The 16081-nt window shown below is 43.9% G+C and overlaps 1 protein-coding gene across 3 annotated transcripts in view; it reads right to left on the bottom strand.

The window, feature by feature from the left end:
• Positions 1 to 220: 220 nt before the first annotated feature.
• Positions 221 to 16081, bottom strand: part of spns2 (SPNS lysolipid transporter 2, sphingosine-1-phosphate) — a 59260-nt gene continuing 43399 nt past the window's right edge. Inside the window, exons 9-13 of one of the 3 annotated variants that reach the window (XM_070843467.1) lie at positions 15275 to 15340; positions 14614 to 14712; positions 11467 to 11630; positions 8948 to 8994; positions 221 to 3604 (exon numbers count right to left, since the gene is read on the bottom strand). In XM_070843467.1, coding sequence (XP_070699568.1) covers positions 8952 to 8994; positions 11467 to 11630; positions 14614 to 14712; positions 15275 to 15340 — 372 coding nt within the window. In that variant the 3' untranslated portion in view covers positions 221 to 3604; positions 8948 to 8951. Of the gene's footprint in view, positions 3605 to 5349; positions 5393 to 8947; positions 8995 to 11466; positions 11631 to 14613; positions 14713 to 15274; positions 15341 to 16081 lie in introns of those variants that run through there. The other 2 variants (XM_070843466.1, XM_070843468.1) reach the window with 2 other exon arrangements.

Raw genomic sequence — 16081 nt, 5'->3', positions numbered from 1 at the left:
GACTTGTAAGCTTGTGATTGCAGATGATTTTGAACTATAATGCCTTAAAACTGAACTTATCTTTGAGCTCTCTATATAAAAGTCTCTTTGAACAAATCAAGGGGAAAATAATGAAGTAAAAAAACAATAATGTCTTAGTGGACAAACACCAGGATGCTGATTCATTTGGATGTGATGAATGTGTGACAGAGTGCGGAGGAACAGAGACAACACAGCGGTGTGAAGTGATTAAATAAGTTTATTTGATTTACAGACATGTACATTTTCTATCAACCCTCTGCGGGAGCCTCACAGTTCAGTTCTAGAATAATATCCTTTGATTTCTCAGACACTTCTCTTGTATTGACTTGCTCTAAAAATAAAAATAACCTCTGTTTTCTGCTCAACATCAGAAAAAGGTTTCTTTATACACGATTCTTGTATGACAAGAAATAGCACATTCTCAATACATCACTTAAGTGATTATTAACAAAGAATTACTCAATACGACGGACTTATACTCCTAAAGGATTGGTGCTAAATCAACTAAATTTGGCAAAGTGAAACTCAATTCATGACCCATCTGACCGGAGCCAGTGTCCCTTCGGATGATAGATGACAATACGTCAGCACTTACTGTGAGCATGAAGTGACACAGACCCCCGTGGCAGAGGCTGTGAAGTTGCTGCTAGGCTATGGTTCAAATAAATCCCTGAACATTAAGTGTGCAAAATGGTTTGATAAGTTGTTCTTAAAAAAAAAAAAGGAAGAAAAAACAACATTGACAAGAGCTACAAAAATGAATGCAAAAGTATTATTGCACCCTAAACATGAGATCAATACGCCGTCTTAAAACCATCACATCAAAAGTTCCTTTTGTGTGTAATATACGTGAGATGTCCAATTCATGATCACAGTAAACAGGATGAGTCTTAGTGATGTAAAAAGGTATTGTGTTGTTTCATTGTGATACAAAAGGATGAACAAACAGGCATTTCTAAACCCATGGACATACAGCAAAGTGTTATATATTCAAACATTAAACTTCCCTTTATAGATTATTCTTCATTATAGTAACAAACAAATAAATACATTGCATCCAAGCCATCATTTACAATATATTAAAATTGCTGCGTGATATAGCTATATATATCTCTATTGTAGTTATTACAAAAAAAAACTCAAAAAGACTCATTTGGTAACATTAAAAAAAGAGAACTGATAGAAGGAAGGTAAGAAGCTTAGTTCATTAAGAAGATGTAGGTGTGTAAACACGTCAGGTTGGACAGAATCACATTCAGAGAGCTCCACGCAGTTGGAGAGAAGCTAAAGCTAATGATCTGGCAACAAGGACACAGCCCACACAGCACCCCACACACAGCCGGTGAGTCATGCTCACACATCAATGCTACGAGAACCACCTCAATGTCTCCCTTTATTCCTCCGCTAAGGCCAATCCATCCTCCCTCTCCCTCTTTGTTTTCTTGGAGGTCGGCAAAGTGCTTTTTTTCCCCTTTATGCACAAGCTTTAAAACCTTGGACTCCATTAGTGGCTTCAAGGTTTCAGTAAAATTGTGTCCACCAGGTAATACACTTAAAACGATCCTTCGTGGAAGCTTCACATGAAGCTTTAGCTAAAATCTTTGTATATACAGGCAACTAGCTTTTTTTGCATTAAATCTAAGTCATTACAAATACGATACTTGAATGCATAGAGTGGCAAGATCGAATCCATTATGTAAATCTCTATGTCGCTCTCTGGTGCGGGTATTGAAGGGGACTCTGTTTTTCAGCTCCTGCAGTGACATCTGAGGGCGTGCTGGTCTGGTTTCAAACGGGGATTCCTCGCTTATCCGTTATCAATGATAAGATAAGCCATTAGTCTAACCTGGAGCCGAAGAATTTCCTGTTCCTGTCTGGGATTTTGATTTCCCTCAGAAATAAACTGATGACTGTGACTGAAAGGTCCTTTCTTCTACTCGTGGAATGGGATATCTACAATGGCGAGGGGGAAAGGTCTCATTTCACAATGCCTGTTATTGTAACCAGCGTGGACTGGACGGGAATCCATCATTAAAAGCGACTCCGTCTCTGTGTGGGTGTTGTGCCCAGAAATTCAAAACCAACCATCAGAGAGCTACTCCTTTAAAGGGAAACCTAGCTCAATGATAAGGCAGTGTGGATAAAAAGGTTGGTTTCCTTGAAAATGTTCGTATTGCTTCCACATGTACACAAAAACACAGGTGCTCCTCTTTCAAAGTCAAAAGAGAAGCATTTCATTTACTTTTGGGAAAAAGCATGTACATTATAAGTTATAAAATATATAATCCAGTGTCCGCTTTAAATTGCCCGGATTGCATCATCATCCTTCTGAAACAATCATAGGCAGCAACCTCCAGTTTCAAATCCAACGTCACACAGAAAGAAACAAAAATAAAATCACAAGAACCCTTGTGAAAAACAATGTGCAGAAATCTGTCGTCCCTGTCGTGGTCTCTGGCGCTGTCTGCGCTGACTTAAGTGCTAAAAGCTAAAAGTAAAAACACACATTGGGGTCAAAAGAAACAGCTGTTGATGTGATCGCTCCAATCTTTTAAGGCTGATTCACTGACCTTTGGACAGTAACACTTTTTGGCTCTCGGTTGACGGCTATGTTTACATGCACAGCGAGACTTTGATCGATTATGAGAATACTGCATTCATCATGCAAACACTGTTTGACCTTCATGTTGTTAATACTGCGGTTAAAGAGGCGCCGAGTAATCTGATAGCAGATGAATAACACTGAGAATTAGATTCCTGCAGCACCTTTTAATGCGTCGCTCACTCCACAGAGTTGAATTTTACATGTCGAACCTTTTCTTCTGTCTGGTTAAAGGCTCCGAGAATTGAAGGATGAATTGTGGAAAATTTGCTTTGGAGCAACAGAGACACCAGTGGAGCGTTGTGACTGCAGTTTAGAGGAGACGCTGCTTCTGTCTATCTCCTGATAATCAAACCAATCTGAATTGCATTTGAATTTGAATTTGTGTGCATGTAAACATAGTCAGTGATGAAGTCATGAGGATTGTTGGTGGTCAGTGCAAAGTCTGAAGGAATGTAATGACGCTATGGCACTTGGTGCAGTTCGACAGCCGATGTAACAGACACATAAGAGACAGATCGTTGGACAGACAGACAGACAGACAGACAGACAGACAGGGCAGGTTCATGGTCAGCATTCAGTAGTATGGCATCAGGAGTCGGAGGGGTCACGGGGGATTTTTGCCACCCCACCTCCTCCCTGGAAGGTTCAGTGGATCCTCGCAGACAGAGGTGAGGAGGACACCAGCTGCTGGTTGGCCGGCTTCAGGCACACCGCCGTGCGCCTCGACACCGGCCTGCGATTTAGAGGAGTTTCAAAGAGGGGCAAGACGCTCCCTCGTTCCAGTTCTGAGCAGCCTCCACAATGAAAGAAAGGAAGAGCAGCAGGAGCCAGGAGGAGGAAGAGGAATATGATCGGGGTGCTGAAGATGGTGAAGAGAACATGGGCGTGGTTTTAAAGAGATGGATCAGCTGCCTTTGCTTTCTTCTTTTTGTCATCCTTATAGAGTTTGGTTCAGACGGCTCCTCATTTGGTTGTCACCTGAAAGAGTGAGAGGGGAGGAAACAGTGTGGTCAGAGTCTGGCCTCACCACAGGACATTCTCATGTAATTAATGTCGAGGTTGAAAGCTCCTGGGCCATCTGTTAGGACCTTCCTGATAACGCCTGCACACCACCACCAGCCTGTGACCTACATTTTTTTCCTGCACACAGCATACCAACACATAACAGTTTGTTTAATGCAGACCCCCCCAATCTGTACAGTAGCAAGCCATAAGCCACAGTAACACCCAGCCACTCCAGATACGCAGACTGGGTCTTTGTATCAGGTGTTTTACTGTGTTTCTGCTTCAGTGTGTATCTTCAATATGTTAACACGCATGTACACAAAGATGGATGATGGAGAGGGTCTTGTCTTGTCATGTAATATAATATATTTCTGGGGCTTTCAGCTGGCTTTGGCAAGAACAAGGAGTATTCAGATGTTCTACTCAAGTAATATTAGATACAGCAATGTAAAAACAGTCCTGCATTCAAACTCTTACCCAAGTAAAAGCAGAGACTTATTATCAGTAAAATGTACAAGCAGGTATGAGGAGCTGAATGGCTGCTCCAAGTGTCTACATCATTATATGTTATCGGTGCTTCCCAGTCCTGGTCCTGGGGCCCCCTGTCCTGCATGCTTTAGTTCTTCCCTCCTCCAACACACCTGATGCAAATGATGGTTATCAGTCCTCTGCAGAGCTGGATGACCAGCGGATCATTTGAATCAGGTGTGTCGGAGCAGGGAAATGTCCAGTACATGCAGAGCAGTGGACCTCCAGGCGCAGAATAGGGGAACACTAGAGTATTAGATTAAGTGTAGATAGAACAATATTGTCATGATCCTGTATTCTGTTAAGTTCAGTTTTTTGTCTTGTCTCATGTTGTCTTGTCATTTCCTGTTTTATTTTGTAGTAACCCTGTTTTTGCCTCGCTTTAGTTACATTTACTTCCTGCCGTCTGTGATTGTCTGGCCCCTCCCTGATTGTTTCCACCTGTTCCCCATCACCTTGTGTATTTATTGTCTGGTCTCCCTCTGTCCTGTGCCAGTTCGTCATGTCCATTGTCTTGCCTTTCTGTGCTATCTTGTTCTTGTTCTTCTTGTTTTCAGTTGTTGACTTTGTCTCAAGCTCCTTTTGTTGTTTTCAGTGCCTTTTGGCCTGAGTATTTCTGTTCTTAGCGTTTTGATTTTATTTTGTCTGTTCGCTCCTGTTTTTTCATGGAGTCACCTTTTGTTAGTATAGCCGTAGTGTTTTGCCATTGTCCCTGTTTTTTCCCAGTCTTATTAAATCAAAAAATGTTTTTGTCACTTTTTGAGTTGTGTGAGCGGGTTCCTTTGTCTCGTCTGTCCGGGTCGTGACAAATATTTCCCATGGCATTGTAGAGGAGACGTATAAAGGAGCATCAAAAAGTGCAAAGCTCTTAAAGTAAACAAAAGAAATAGATAAAAGAAACAATAAAACATGACTTATCATGGTAATTCTGACTTCTTCAAATCTCTCGCAGCTGCTGAAATACTAAAAAACCCCAAAATAAAGCTCATATTCAGGGAAATGTGACACCAGAGGGGAAATCTACACTCCAGTTGGAGATTAGATCATTAAGTGTTCATTGTGCCAGGCTTGTGATATTTTCAGCGTGGATGAGAGAGAAGGCAGAGCGTCTCGCTGTTTGTTGTGGTCTCTTATTACGGTGCCCTGGATGCTCCAGTACACAAGCTACTACCGCTGCTACAATAGGATTAGTGCAGGGAGCTCGTGGAGCGATGTTCCCTCGTGCCTCACACTCTGCAACACACAGACACACACCCATAGGCCAGCAGACTCATGCATACACACATATGCAGACACATCGATGTGTTCGAGAAAAACAACAAAATCATACAAACAAGGGTAACAGCTTAAACAGGAGGATCAGAGGATTCTCAAAACACACTGGGTCTGGTTGTGTAGCTGCAGATCCAGTCCTCTATGGGATGGACCATTCTCCCCAATTATTAGAGTCAGTTGTTGCTGTAAACTGTGAATTGTTTAAGAGCCAAACTTGAAATTAAGTTGCTCAAATGCCAGCGCGACATAGAGATAATTAGAGCTGTGAGTGCTTTGATACGTGGAGACTGGCCTGCCTCCTCACAGCTTCACTATGACTATGCTGGAGAGTGTTGGCTTCTCAAGCAAAGGGGAGGTCTGATGGGTCTGGCAAGCGTTTAAACTCTAATCAAACTGACTTGTAGTGATTTTTGGCTGGGAGGACTCAAATCACGACCGAACTGTTCCGGGCTGTGCTGCTATAGATCTGACTGGCCCCTCATTGGAGGATGGATGGTGAAAGCAGCGAATGGTCCAGTAAACGAGACATTACCGTCAAGAGAACACTGCTTCCTTTGCATGCATTCATTGGATTATGAAAGAAGTTGAGGGCCTCTCTGAGTGTATTAATCTATACAGGCCACATTAGAGCCTAGCACTGTGCCTCTGTGTGTGTGTGTGTGTGTGTGTGTGGTCATTGCCCTACCTGGCACTATGAGCCTAGTCAGCACTGCTGACAGAGGAATGTGAAGAAGGGAAGTACACGCCTGCAGCTGCATAAACACTTTTAACAGTTAAAGTTTGGATAGCAGTGACTAAATCAGAGCTCTGCCTCGTGATGTGAATTTCCTCCCTGTGTAACATGGGATTGTGATTACTGAATAAATGAGTGTGAAGCTGTGCTGTCGGATCTCACGCTGATCCTTTGACAGCCCCCGGCTCGGGGATGTCCTCTAGTTATCATGCGGTGTGGGGGTGAATCTGGTCAGCAGAGGCCGGTTCCTCCTGCAGAGGAAGTTAATTGGATCTCAGTGTATCTGATCTCCGTCTGGGATTGCATCATTGGAGATTAAATGCTTGCGATGTACGACAGCTTAGACGACTACTGCTTGTCTTAATCCTCATTTACTCGGAGGTTCAGTGTCTTTTCTCTCCTCCTCTAAATTCCTCTCCTTTACTTCCACTCATTTTCAAAGCCACACACTTTGTCTGTAATCTGAATATTCCCCTTATTCCACCACAGCACCATGTAGCATGTTGGACCTCTGGGAGCTGTGAACTGTATTGATCTGTGAGTCAGACCCACGGGAGGAAATATTGACTGCCACTGATTGGATTATCCTCCAAAACAAATGTTGAAATCAGTCACCACAGAGCGCCTCAGCGGTTCACTTTAGAACAGAAATGATCAGGCACATCCAGCTCTGACCTCCTGTAGCTGTAATCACTGGTTCTCTATAATTAGCCCCTTTTGACAGCAGGGAGAAAATGCTTTTGTTGCTGTGTGCGACGGAGAACTGATGAAACCCTCAGGCTGAGAGCACAAACTGACACTGAAACCTGATATGTGTGGCAGCCATGTGGGAGCCTTTCATGTCACCTGTCATTAGCTGTGCATGCTAATGTCAACCTGCCAGTGGTAATGACACTGAAGTACTTACAGTAAAAAAAAACCTACGGGTCGTTTTGCATATTATAGCCCATTAACTGCAAATGGTGCATTCTATGTTTTCTGCAGACTATTTTCCAAGGCTTTTTAGATTGATTTCCTGCCTTCCACACATCCATTGCCTGCCATTCATCAGTGCACAATGCAAATCAAGTTGCAGAGCTAATCCGTCATACTATTACTCTTTTTTTCTCTCTCCAAACTTATGTTATGTCGTGACGCATGCACAAGTATTTGGAGGACTCCTGTCGCTGGCACATACAAGGACACTTTGAAATCTGTCTGACTGCAGAGAAGTATTATCAAATAGCAATACAACACACAGCAAAACAAATGATCCTTGTCTGCTTATTGTTTGTGTTCAGAGACAGATCTGCCAGCGATATATCTCCTGAATTATCATCTAGATTCTGACCTCTGACAATCTTTGTTTTTACTCTTGTTTGTTTTTATGTAATTTTTTCCTTCTCAGATCCCGTGCATGGGGAGGGGAGCACGGTTGAGGGGAGTTCATTGTCCAGTTCCACACCGTAATACAAAACAGCTTTGCACAATGGCACAATAAAGCTGGACCTTGAACCTTGAAAGTCATGCTTCTGTCCAGCTGATGCTCAAATGTCAGGTGTCAGAGGCAGAGGAACATTTTTACAATGGCCATAACTGCCTGATGATAGATGGTCCACCAGCATTCCCCTGAACATAGAATCATTATTCATACTTGAATGAATGGACACTAATGGTTTTCTTCAAGCTAAAAACTAATCTGAAAATGCAAATCAAGGCTAGCGAAAATAGTCAGCAATGATTTAATGTGTCTTTGTAGTTATTGGGATCATCCTGTCTTCCGCTTACAGGAATTCATACAGTTTTTCCACCAAATCGACTGTTGCCTTCAAATACTGCAGGGAGATGTGACTGGCACGTCACACCGCTTCCTGAACTGAACTCTCGGTTTTCACAAGTTGGTGCAATTTTATGATGAAAACCTCTAATCAGAGCACTTGTCAGCGAGCTCATGATCAAACCTTTGTTGGCATATTCTAAGAAATAAACTGGTTTGCATTTTTTATTAAAGCTGCCGCAAAATATAGAAGGAGCAGATTTGTTTTTCATTCAGTCATCACTCTTTTTCTCTGAAGACACTCAGGGCCCATTGCTGGGAGGTGGTGATTATAAAGCCAGCAGTATCCATGACCTATTGTTCTCCACTTTATGTACATATATCATTTTGACAAATAAATCCAGATAGGGTTACAAGGAAATGGTCAGGAAGGGGTAAAACCTTGACCCCTTTGGCTAAACATGATAACCTTTACAAACAAGTCACAGCAGATTCCTTGTCCCTCTAATCAGTAAGTCAGAGTTTAATCTTGTTATTCTTTACTGGCAACTACAGTAACTCCCCATTGTCCTACTGTGCAGAGTTGGCTGGTGTGCTGCCAATTATTGTGTCTTTTCTTTGCTCAGTTAATAATTAGAGAGGTTTTGCACCATGTGTGTGAGTCTGATAAAGGCAGGAAGGAGGGAAGGCAGTTTAGTTCTTGATAAAATGCCAGATAGTTGGTCAAATAACCAACGCTCCAAGAATGCCTAGACGCTGCCTGAGCACAATGGGACAGAACACGGATCATGTGTGTATCACTGAGTGCACCACCTCTAGCGCTCAGGTCACAGTGACTCCTAAAGGTCTTCTCTCTGCCTCCGCAGGGGAAGGGAGCTCTGCATGATGCTAGCCAGGTAATGAGAATAAATGTTAATGTTTCACGGCCGTCTCTTTGTTAACAGCCACTAAAACTGCTCGTAGAACTGCTGATGGGAAAAGCACTAAAGTTTAAAAGCATCTTTAGGAGAAAAAGGCAATTTACCTGGTCATACCTTGACGGAGGAGGGTGGTCGTGTCAGCTGGCTCAACCTGAGGAGAGACAAACAGTTTTAGAAATCAGGGTCACACTAAAACCTTTAGACAAATCTTTCCAAATTGCATTCAACATTTATTTTTCTCTTTTTCCACCAATTATTCCCAATTTGACTCATCACAGGCGAACTGTCTCCGCCTGTCCTTCAGTCGTCACTCTCGGCCTCTCTGATCCTCCATGCTTGAGCCACACTGAAGGCCAACTGGCAGGACAGATGAGGCAGTTCTGCTCTCACACATCACAAAGTGTAAATGAAGACTGGCTGAATGCGTGGAGGGTGGGGGGGGGGCACACACTGAACCAGAGCTATAAATGGCAACCCTGCAGCCAAAAAAAGCCAACAACCTAGAAATAATAAAGCACTCTTTAATGCTGGAAATAGAAGAGTGCGCTCCAGTGAGTAACTTGTTCGGCTCCGCGCCTTTTATAAATAGCGCTGAGTATCTGAGGACACAGTCAAAGGAGGAAACAGCAGCACATAGCTCTGTAACGTCAGGGGGAATTTATAAATTGGGGGGTTTATTGCATGAATGGAATCTATAAATATCACAGTCAGGAAAACGACCCCGGTTGTATAAAGTTGTGGATGTTGTCGTCTTTCTTGGTCCCAGAGGTGCTGTTTGCAGTTTGTTATACAAGAGCTGCTCCTGTTTAACTTTCACGTTGTTCTTCTTTGGGACGTTTAGTACAAATCTGTACAGTTCTGTGGAGGCCTTTAGTACACTATGTCAGGAATGCAGGAACAGCACGCCTGCTGTGTGTACCTTCACTGTATATAGGTGGATGTAATCTGAAAAGCTGGTGTATGATTAACTCATCTATGAGAGACACACACAAACGAAGATGGGAACAGGAACAAGTTGAACTATTCTGACAGCACAGCTCTTGGCCGATACAGACGGAGATTTACTCATGCATTTTAAATCATTAAATCATTAAATACCTCTTAATTAATGAATTAATGACTACAGTGAAGAGTCGTTTTTATTAATGGCTTATAACCAGTCTATAAATCTTTAGTAAATCATTTGTTAATGATTAATAAAGCTGCTAGTTAAAATGTATAAACCCTTTGTAGACGGTGACTTTGCACAGGCTTTAACATGTCGTAGTATAAATTGCTCTAAAAAAGCAGACCTCCACACAGCTTTGTTACACATCATGTTTATGAAAAAAGGGAACTAGGAGCAACCTCCCAGTGACTCCAAGTGTCTCTGTTTCATATCTGAGAGTCTTTTAACTCCATCTGCTGCTCTGCTAGCTCTGCCCTACAGCGTGTAGTTTGACTTTCAAGGGGTTGTGGTTAGATATAGTTTGAGTGAACATGTGCCATCTGCCCACTCTGTGCAACAATGTGGTCAGATAGCTTGAACCACATATTGGACCACAAACTAGTATCTATTACTGGCACGGTGGCAAGAGTATGACTTTTCTGAAAGTCATTGTTCTGCATTTCTTCCCCTTTTCCTCCTGGACCAGGCCCAACACAAGCCACAGCACGGCTCAGTGGTGCCTTAGCAAAGACCCCTTTAAAGCTGTACATTAACATCACACAGAGGAAACATTAACGGCTTGGGTGGATTGACCCCGGGATTACCAAACGCAGTAAATCCACTCAAACAAGACATTGACAGTTTCCACATTTTGTAAGCAAATTTTAAGCCGTCCTTCTACAGTGAATATTACATTAAGTCCCATTCTGGTTGTGCTAAAATCTTTAACATCTCTCTTAATGAGAGGTTTTGGCGTGGGAATGACCAACAGCTAACTCCACAGGGTGAACGACAGACATCAGACTGCCATCCTGTCTAAAAATGTCCTTCATCTTCAACAGGAAGGAAGTCATTTCTAAGAGCGCTGGCACCAGGGGAGCAAGTCAGTGTGATAAAAAAGTAGGAAGAAATAGTCAGGAAGAAACAAGAAGTCATGTCTCACCATCTGGAGGAGGATGAGTGTGTTTGTTTTAGCCTTTTAAGGCCATAACCAGCTACTGTGCGTTCTGGGTTCGCGTCTTTGGTGTTCGAAAGAGGAAAATGTGAATGCACGAATAAGAGGGGCGGTAGCTGGTAGAAGTCTAAGTAAGCACACTTTAGCAAATTGATGGCTAGAACAGCTTGTGTCAGCTCTGGAGCGCTTTCAGCTGACTCCGACTTTCTGTTGGCTCAAGGGCCTTTCTGAGTCTTGCAGGGTTGGCACCGTTGTTGGCATCGCTGGACAGCCTGTCTCTGACACATGTCAAACCATAGCGTCAGAGTTAATGAATATAGCCTAGTCCAGATAAAGTCCCTGACCTGGCCATGTCTGTATGGCACTCAGAGTAAAAACAAACTTCTAGCCACTCCTTCAGTCTCGTGCTCTGAGGTGGTGCGTCAGCAGAGAATCGAGCAATATTGAATATTTAAAGAACGAATGACTAAATAACAAATAAATTAATGATGAGTTGCTCAAACAGTGTCTGAGTCACTTACTGTTTCTCGGCCTTCTCCCTGTCATCCAGGAAAAACAGTGCAGTGGCCAGGAAAAACATGCCCCCCAGGACAATGATGAAGGGACAGAGCATGAGGGCATAGCCCAGACTGAGGAACCGCCACAGTGCTGATGTAGCGTAGCTCTCCTGAAGGGCGTCGGAGATCTGCAGCCAGGCACACCAGCACAAACACACAATGACAAACACACACCCACGCCACCACCAAACCCACCACACACACACACACAGACACAAACACAAGAGAGGTTAGATTTTATGCGAGCTAATCATCCACCAAAAATTCTTAAAAATATCCTGTCATGCTCTGACACACTTCATGCTCTCACGCTGAATGCTTTAGCAGGGTGAGCTCTGCATGTTTCATCATAGCAACAGATACAACTGAAGCACAGCGTGATGTAAGACGGCCTGTTTTCGTTTTAAGCGAGGCAGGATTTCACAGCTAATAGCTCATATTGCTGTTGAAGGCTTGAGTAACACTGGCGTTCAGTCTGTCACGCGCTGCGCTGAGGAAAACAACAGCTGGAGAGCAGTGGGTGTGATGCGACCATTTCTGCCTCCCGGTGTCACTCATAAGGCAGCTCTCAAACACGCATAGATCACCGTAGTGACAATCGTGACGGAGCGGAGGCCGCTGATGGTAGCTCTTAAGAGATTGTGTGGATGTATGCACAGCGGGAACAAGAGGGGGCTTCTCTGAGAGTCTGAGCGGCCATAGGTCGCCCTGGCAGAAACACATTGATTATATGTTCGCGTCAGCAGAATGAGATGTGGAGAACTGCTGACAGGAGGATGTCAGAGGGAGCGCCACACTACGTGTTCATGTGTGCAACCACAGAAAGCAAGAGGACGGTGCAAGAAAATAAATGAAAATACGACAAACTCTGGTCCAGCAGCCGTGTGTGTGGCCAGTGCAGAGCTATTTCGTCAGGTACAGCAAATTGCCTGCACAGTACAGCTTAGCTAAAAATACATAGCGAACTGCTGCATGTCTAATTATCGAGGTAGAAGGAATTTCTTGGGAGATTGCTGAGAGATTGTTCCTGGCGTTCCCCTGCCACCCACTCTGCCTGCAGCAATGTCCCGCTCATACAGTATAGGAGAAGTCCATTATGTGTTTCTCTGGGGATTCTGATGTGACAACTGCTGTGGTCTACGTGCTGATGGAGGGGGATCTTGGCTGAAGCTCAGGAGCATTTCAGATGTACTAATGCACATTTTTCACAGAACAGGAAGTGGCAGTTGAAGAATGGGGCACTGGGAACACCACACTGGTTTGTAGAGTTGAGTTCATCATCTGCAGGTCTGTTTGGTGCTCAGGCTGTCACCCAACTGTGAACCAAAAGGACTGACTCACTCGCTCACTTTCTCCTGCGGTTGCTTAGCAATAACCACCAGTCTGTTTTTTCTTGAGATTCTCTACTTTGCTCATTCATAGGATTTGTGCCAATCTGCACGGGTGAGTGTGTATCCACCCGTGCTCAGCGTGCGTCACGACATGTCCCTAACACTCGCGTGCTAAACCTCAGTTGAGGAACTGAGGCAGTGAGCAGTGACGCACTCGGAGCATTCTGGGCCTCGTTGGTTTGTGGAGGAGTGAGAAACCCCCGGATGTGCAGAGTCGTGACCCTGGGGGCTGGAGAACCTGGGTGACTGGCTGACTGTGGGGTCACGTCTGGGTAACTCTGACTGACAGTGCATGTGGGGGCTGCAGTATTCTGACATTTGGAGCTCGTTACAATATCACCAGAGCAAATATATTTCCACATATCATGTTGTGAGGTTAAAACTAAAAGTGAAACTACTGATTATTTTAATTACTAATGTATTTGTCTATGAAATATCAGAAAATAGTGAAAGCTGCCCACACAAGTGTCGTAGCACATCCTCAAATTTGAGAAGCTAAAAGCAGGACCAGGTTTATTATTCTTGTTAAATGTTTATTCTTGTTAAATGTTTAATCACTTCATTTAAATCAAAATTGCTGTCAGTTATGTTTTAGTTGAATAATCCATTCATTGACTAATCTTTTCAGGACTAGTTGCAGTATTTAGATTTAGCCACACAGATTCAGACTTAGTCAAAGTACTGTGTCTATACATGTGTCAGCTGAGAGTTTGTACAACAGACAGAATACAGTGAGCCACATTCTGCTTCCCAGAATCTAATTTCTTTTCTTTTAATGCCAGAGCTTGTCAGGACTTGAAGATAACTTACAGATTCTATTATCTGGCTCGAACGAGAATTTAACATTTCCATTTAAGGAAGAAAAAACAAACAAATGTAAAAACAGGACACTTTGCACTTCACACTGCAGCTCAACAGACGGCTGCGCCTGCCACCAGCCTGTCCGGCCCTGACGGAGGATCTCGTACATCGGTTTGATTCGCTAATCAAAGACTTCCACTTCGCCTTTGTTGTCATGACCTCGGCTCTGAGCCGGAGGCACGACAATGAAACGCAACGTAAACACACGACTCTGTTCTCTCTCGGCACCATAAAAAGTTAAACATTAGGATATGATGTGTAGATTGTGTTTTCAGTGTTGTGTATACAACAGTGCCCAGTGTTTCTCATTGCTTCCTGTTTGCTCAAATAAGGCATAAAGCATACAGACTGAGTTACTATTTAACTTCAGATATGTTCGTTCTCTATCTGGAATGAAAAGAATGCTCCTGACGTGGACCCTGTGTCACACTCCACTGAATGGTGAGCATCACTTGTATTCTGGATGCTATTCTTTTGGGTATATGCATGCACGGTTTGGATGGTAAGGGGGCCGCTGGGGGTTGGGGGAGTGACTGTGACCTTGAGAGGCCCAGCGTCCCAGTAAGAACCGCTCTCTCATCTCTTGACCAATCGAATACAGTAACACTGGCCCCTCCTGGGAAGCACGAGATTTACTAGAAAACGCCACTGACAGGCTGAAGGGCAGTGGTGAAATCACAACTCTGTTCACCAGCCCTCCTGAGACGTGTGCTAAAAGCTCCTCTTGTACCTCACTTTGCACTGGCCCACTTAAAGCGAGAGCTGAACTGGTCTCTGAATATATCGTGTATGAATGGAGCGCTCACAGATACGCTGGGATTCATGACCTGGGCTGAATATATTCACCACACAGACTTACCAGGCCAATCAGGTACGGACTTCCTGCGTCACCCAGGAGATGAGAGGTGAAGCTCTGAAAGGCGACCGCCGTCGCTCTCCGCGTGGGGATAACGACAAACTGCACGGAGGAAGAGAAGGTGAAAAATACATGAGATCGTGTTAGGTGATGAAGAGAAAGAGGTAGAAAGGTTCACTCAGCCATGTTAAAACATGTCTTGCAATCCTCAATAATGTAGGCAGAGCCCACCTCGATAGGTCAGAACATCCCCGGCAGACCTGTCAGTCACAGTACAACTGTCAGTGATCGCCTGTCCGTGTCTCACCACCATCATACTCACCACGGTCTCAGTCCTGATTATGAATTAAGCAGCTGGGGGGGGGGGACACCCACCTCACTGACAGTCTAATTTCATTTGGTTCACTTCTCACCTCTTCTTTTCACTTTCAGATACCAACACATGCTTCAGAGAAAGGGCTCTTCTCCATTTGTTTCTATGAGCAGTGCATGAATCAATCTGGGTGAAAACAGTAATTACCAGCCCCACCCAAACTGAAGCCAACAAGGTCCGGGCCCCTCACACAGTTCAGCACTGTGTCTAATTCAATGACCGCCATTTGGTATAGTTTGTTGCAGGAATTTCCAGTGACCCAGTGGATAAGTATAGGTTCTCAGTCCTTACCATTAAAATATCTGCTGTTATGGCCCAGTTCAGGAAAAGTAGGGTCTCTCCGATGAAGATGCAAACCTAAACATAGAAGAAGAAAACGTTTTTTTAGTAGTGCTAATTAAGATCCGCCCATTCCCACTGCACAAAAGACTGGTAAGCAGACATGAAGCCAGAGGAGGAGGTTGCAGATATTGCTACCGTGTGTGGGAATTCACTGGTGAATAAAAGTGCTTTGGTTGCGGTGGTTTAAAAACATGTTATTATGCTGTAGCCCAATTATATGTGGAGGTGAAGGCCTTCATTTTGGTTCCACTGAGCTGAGTATTTAGCTTACGAGCTGAAAAACAGCACGGGATGATAAGGGCTGTTTATTCTTGTCAAAGCCATATATCCAGTGTGGAAACACTTTAACACTTCCTAAGTTTAGATCCAGCTGCAAGATTTGAATTTATGTCCTACTTCTGAATGGGCGTGACAGAAAATGTACACTTTAAATAACACCGTGCAGCGGACATACAGAGTAGTATGGGCTACTGCATGTCGACGGGCCGGTAGCAGCTGGTATTGCTATTTGGCCACTTTCTTAAAAACACACCCAGAGGGATTTGGTTGCAGTGGAATCTCGTGTATCTGTGTTGGCTGGTTTCGTCTGGCACTGTTTTACACGGACGGCTGATGTGTGTTTCCTGCTGGGGAATAACCCGTCTGCCAGTGTGCCAGACCTACAGTACAGTACAGAGAGCTACAGAAGGAGTCTGACAGCGGACATGTAGACAAGTCTGCTCTGAGAGCTGCGAACCAGACACCGTGACCGACATG

Source organism: Pempheris klunzingeri, chromosome 14 (assembly GCF_042242105.1).
Source record: "Pempheris klunzingeri isolate RE-2024b chromosome 14, fPemKlu1.hap1, whole genome shotgun sequence".
NCBI lineage: Eukaryota > Metazoa > Chordata > Actinopteri > Acropomatiformes > Pempheridae > Pempheris > Pempheris klunzingeri.
This window is presented reverse-complemented; position numbering and strand designations above follow the sequence as displayed.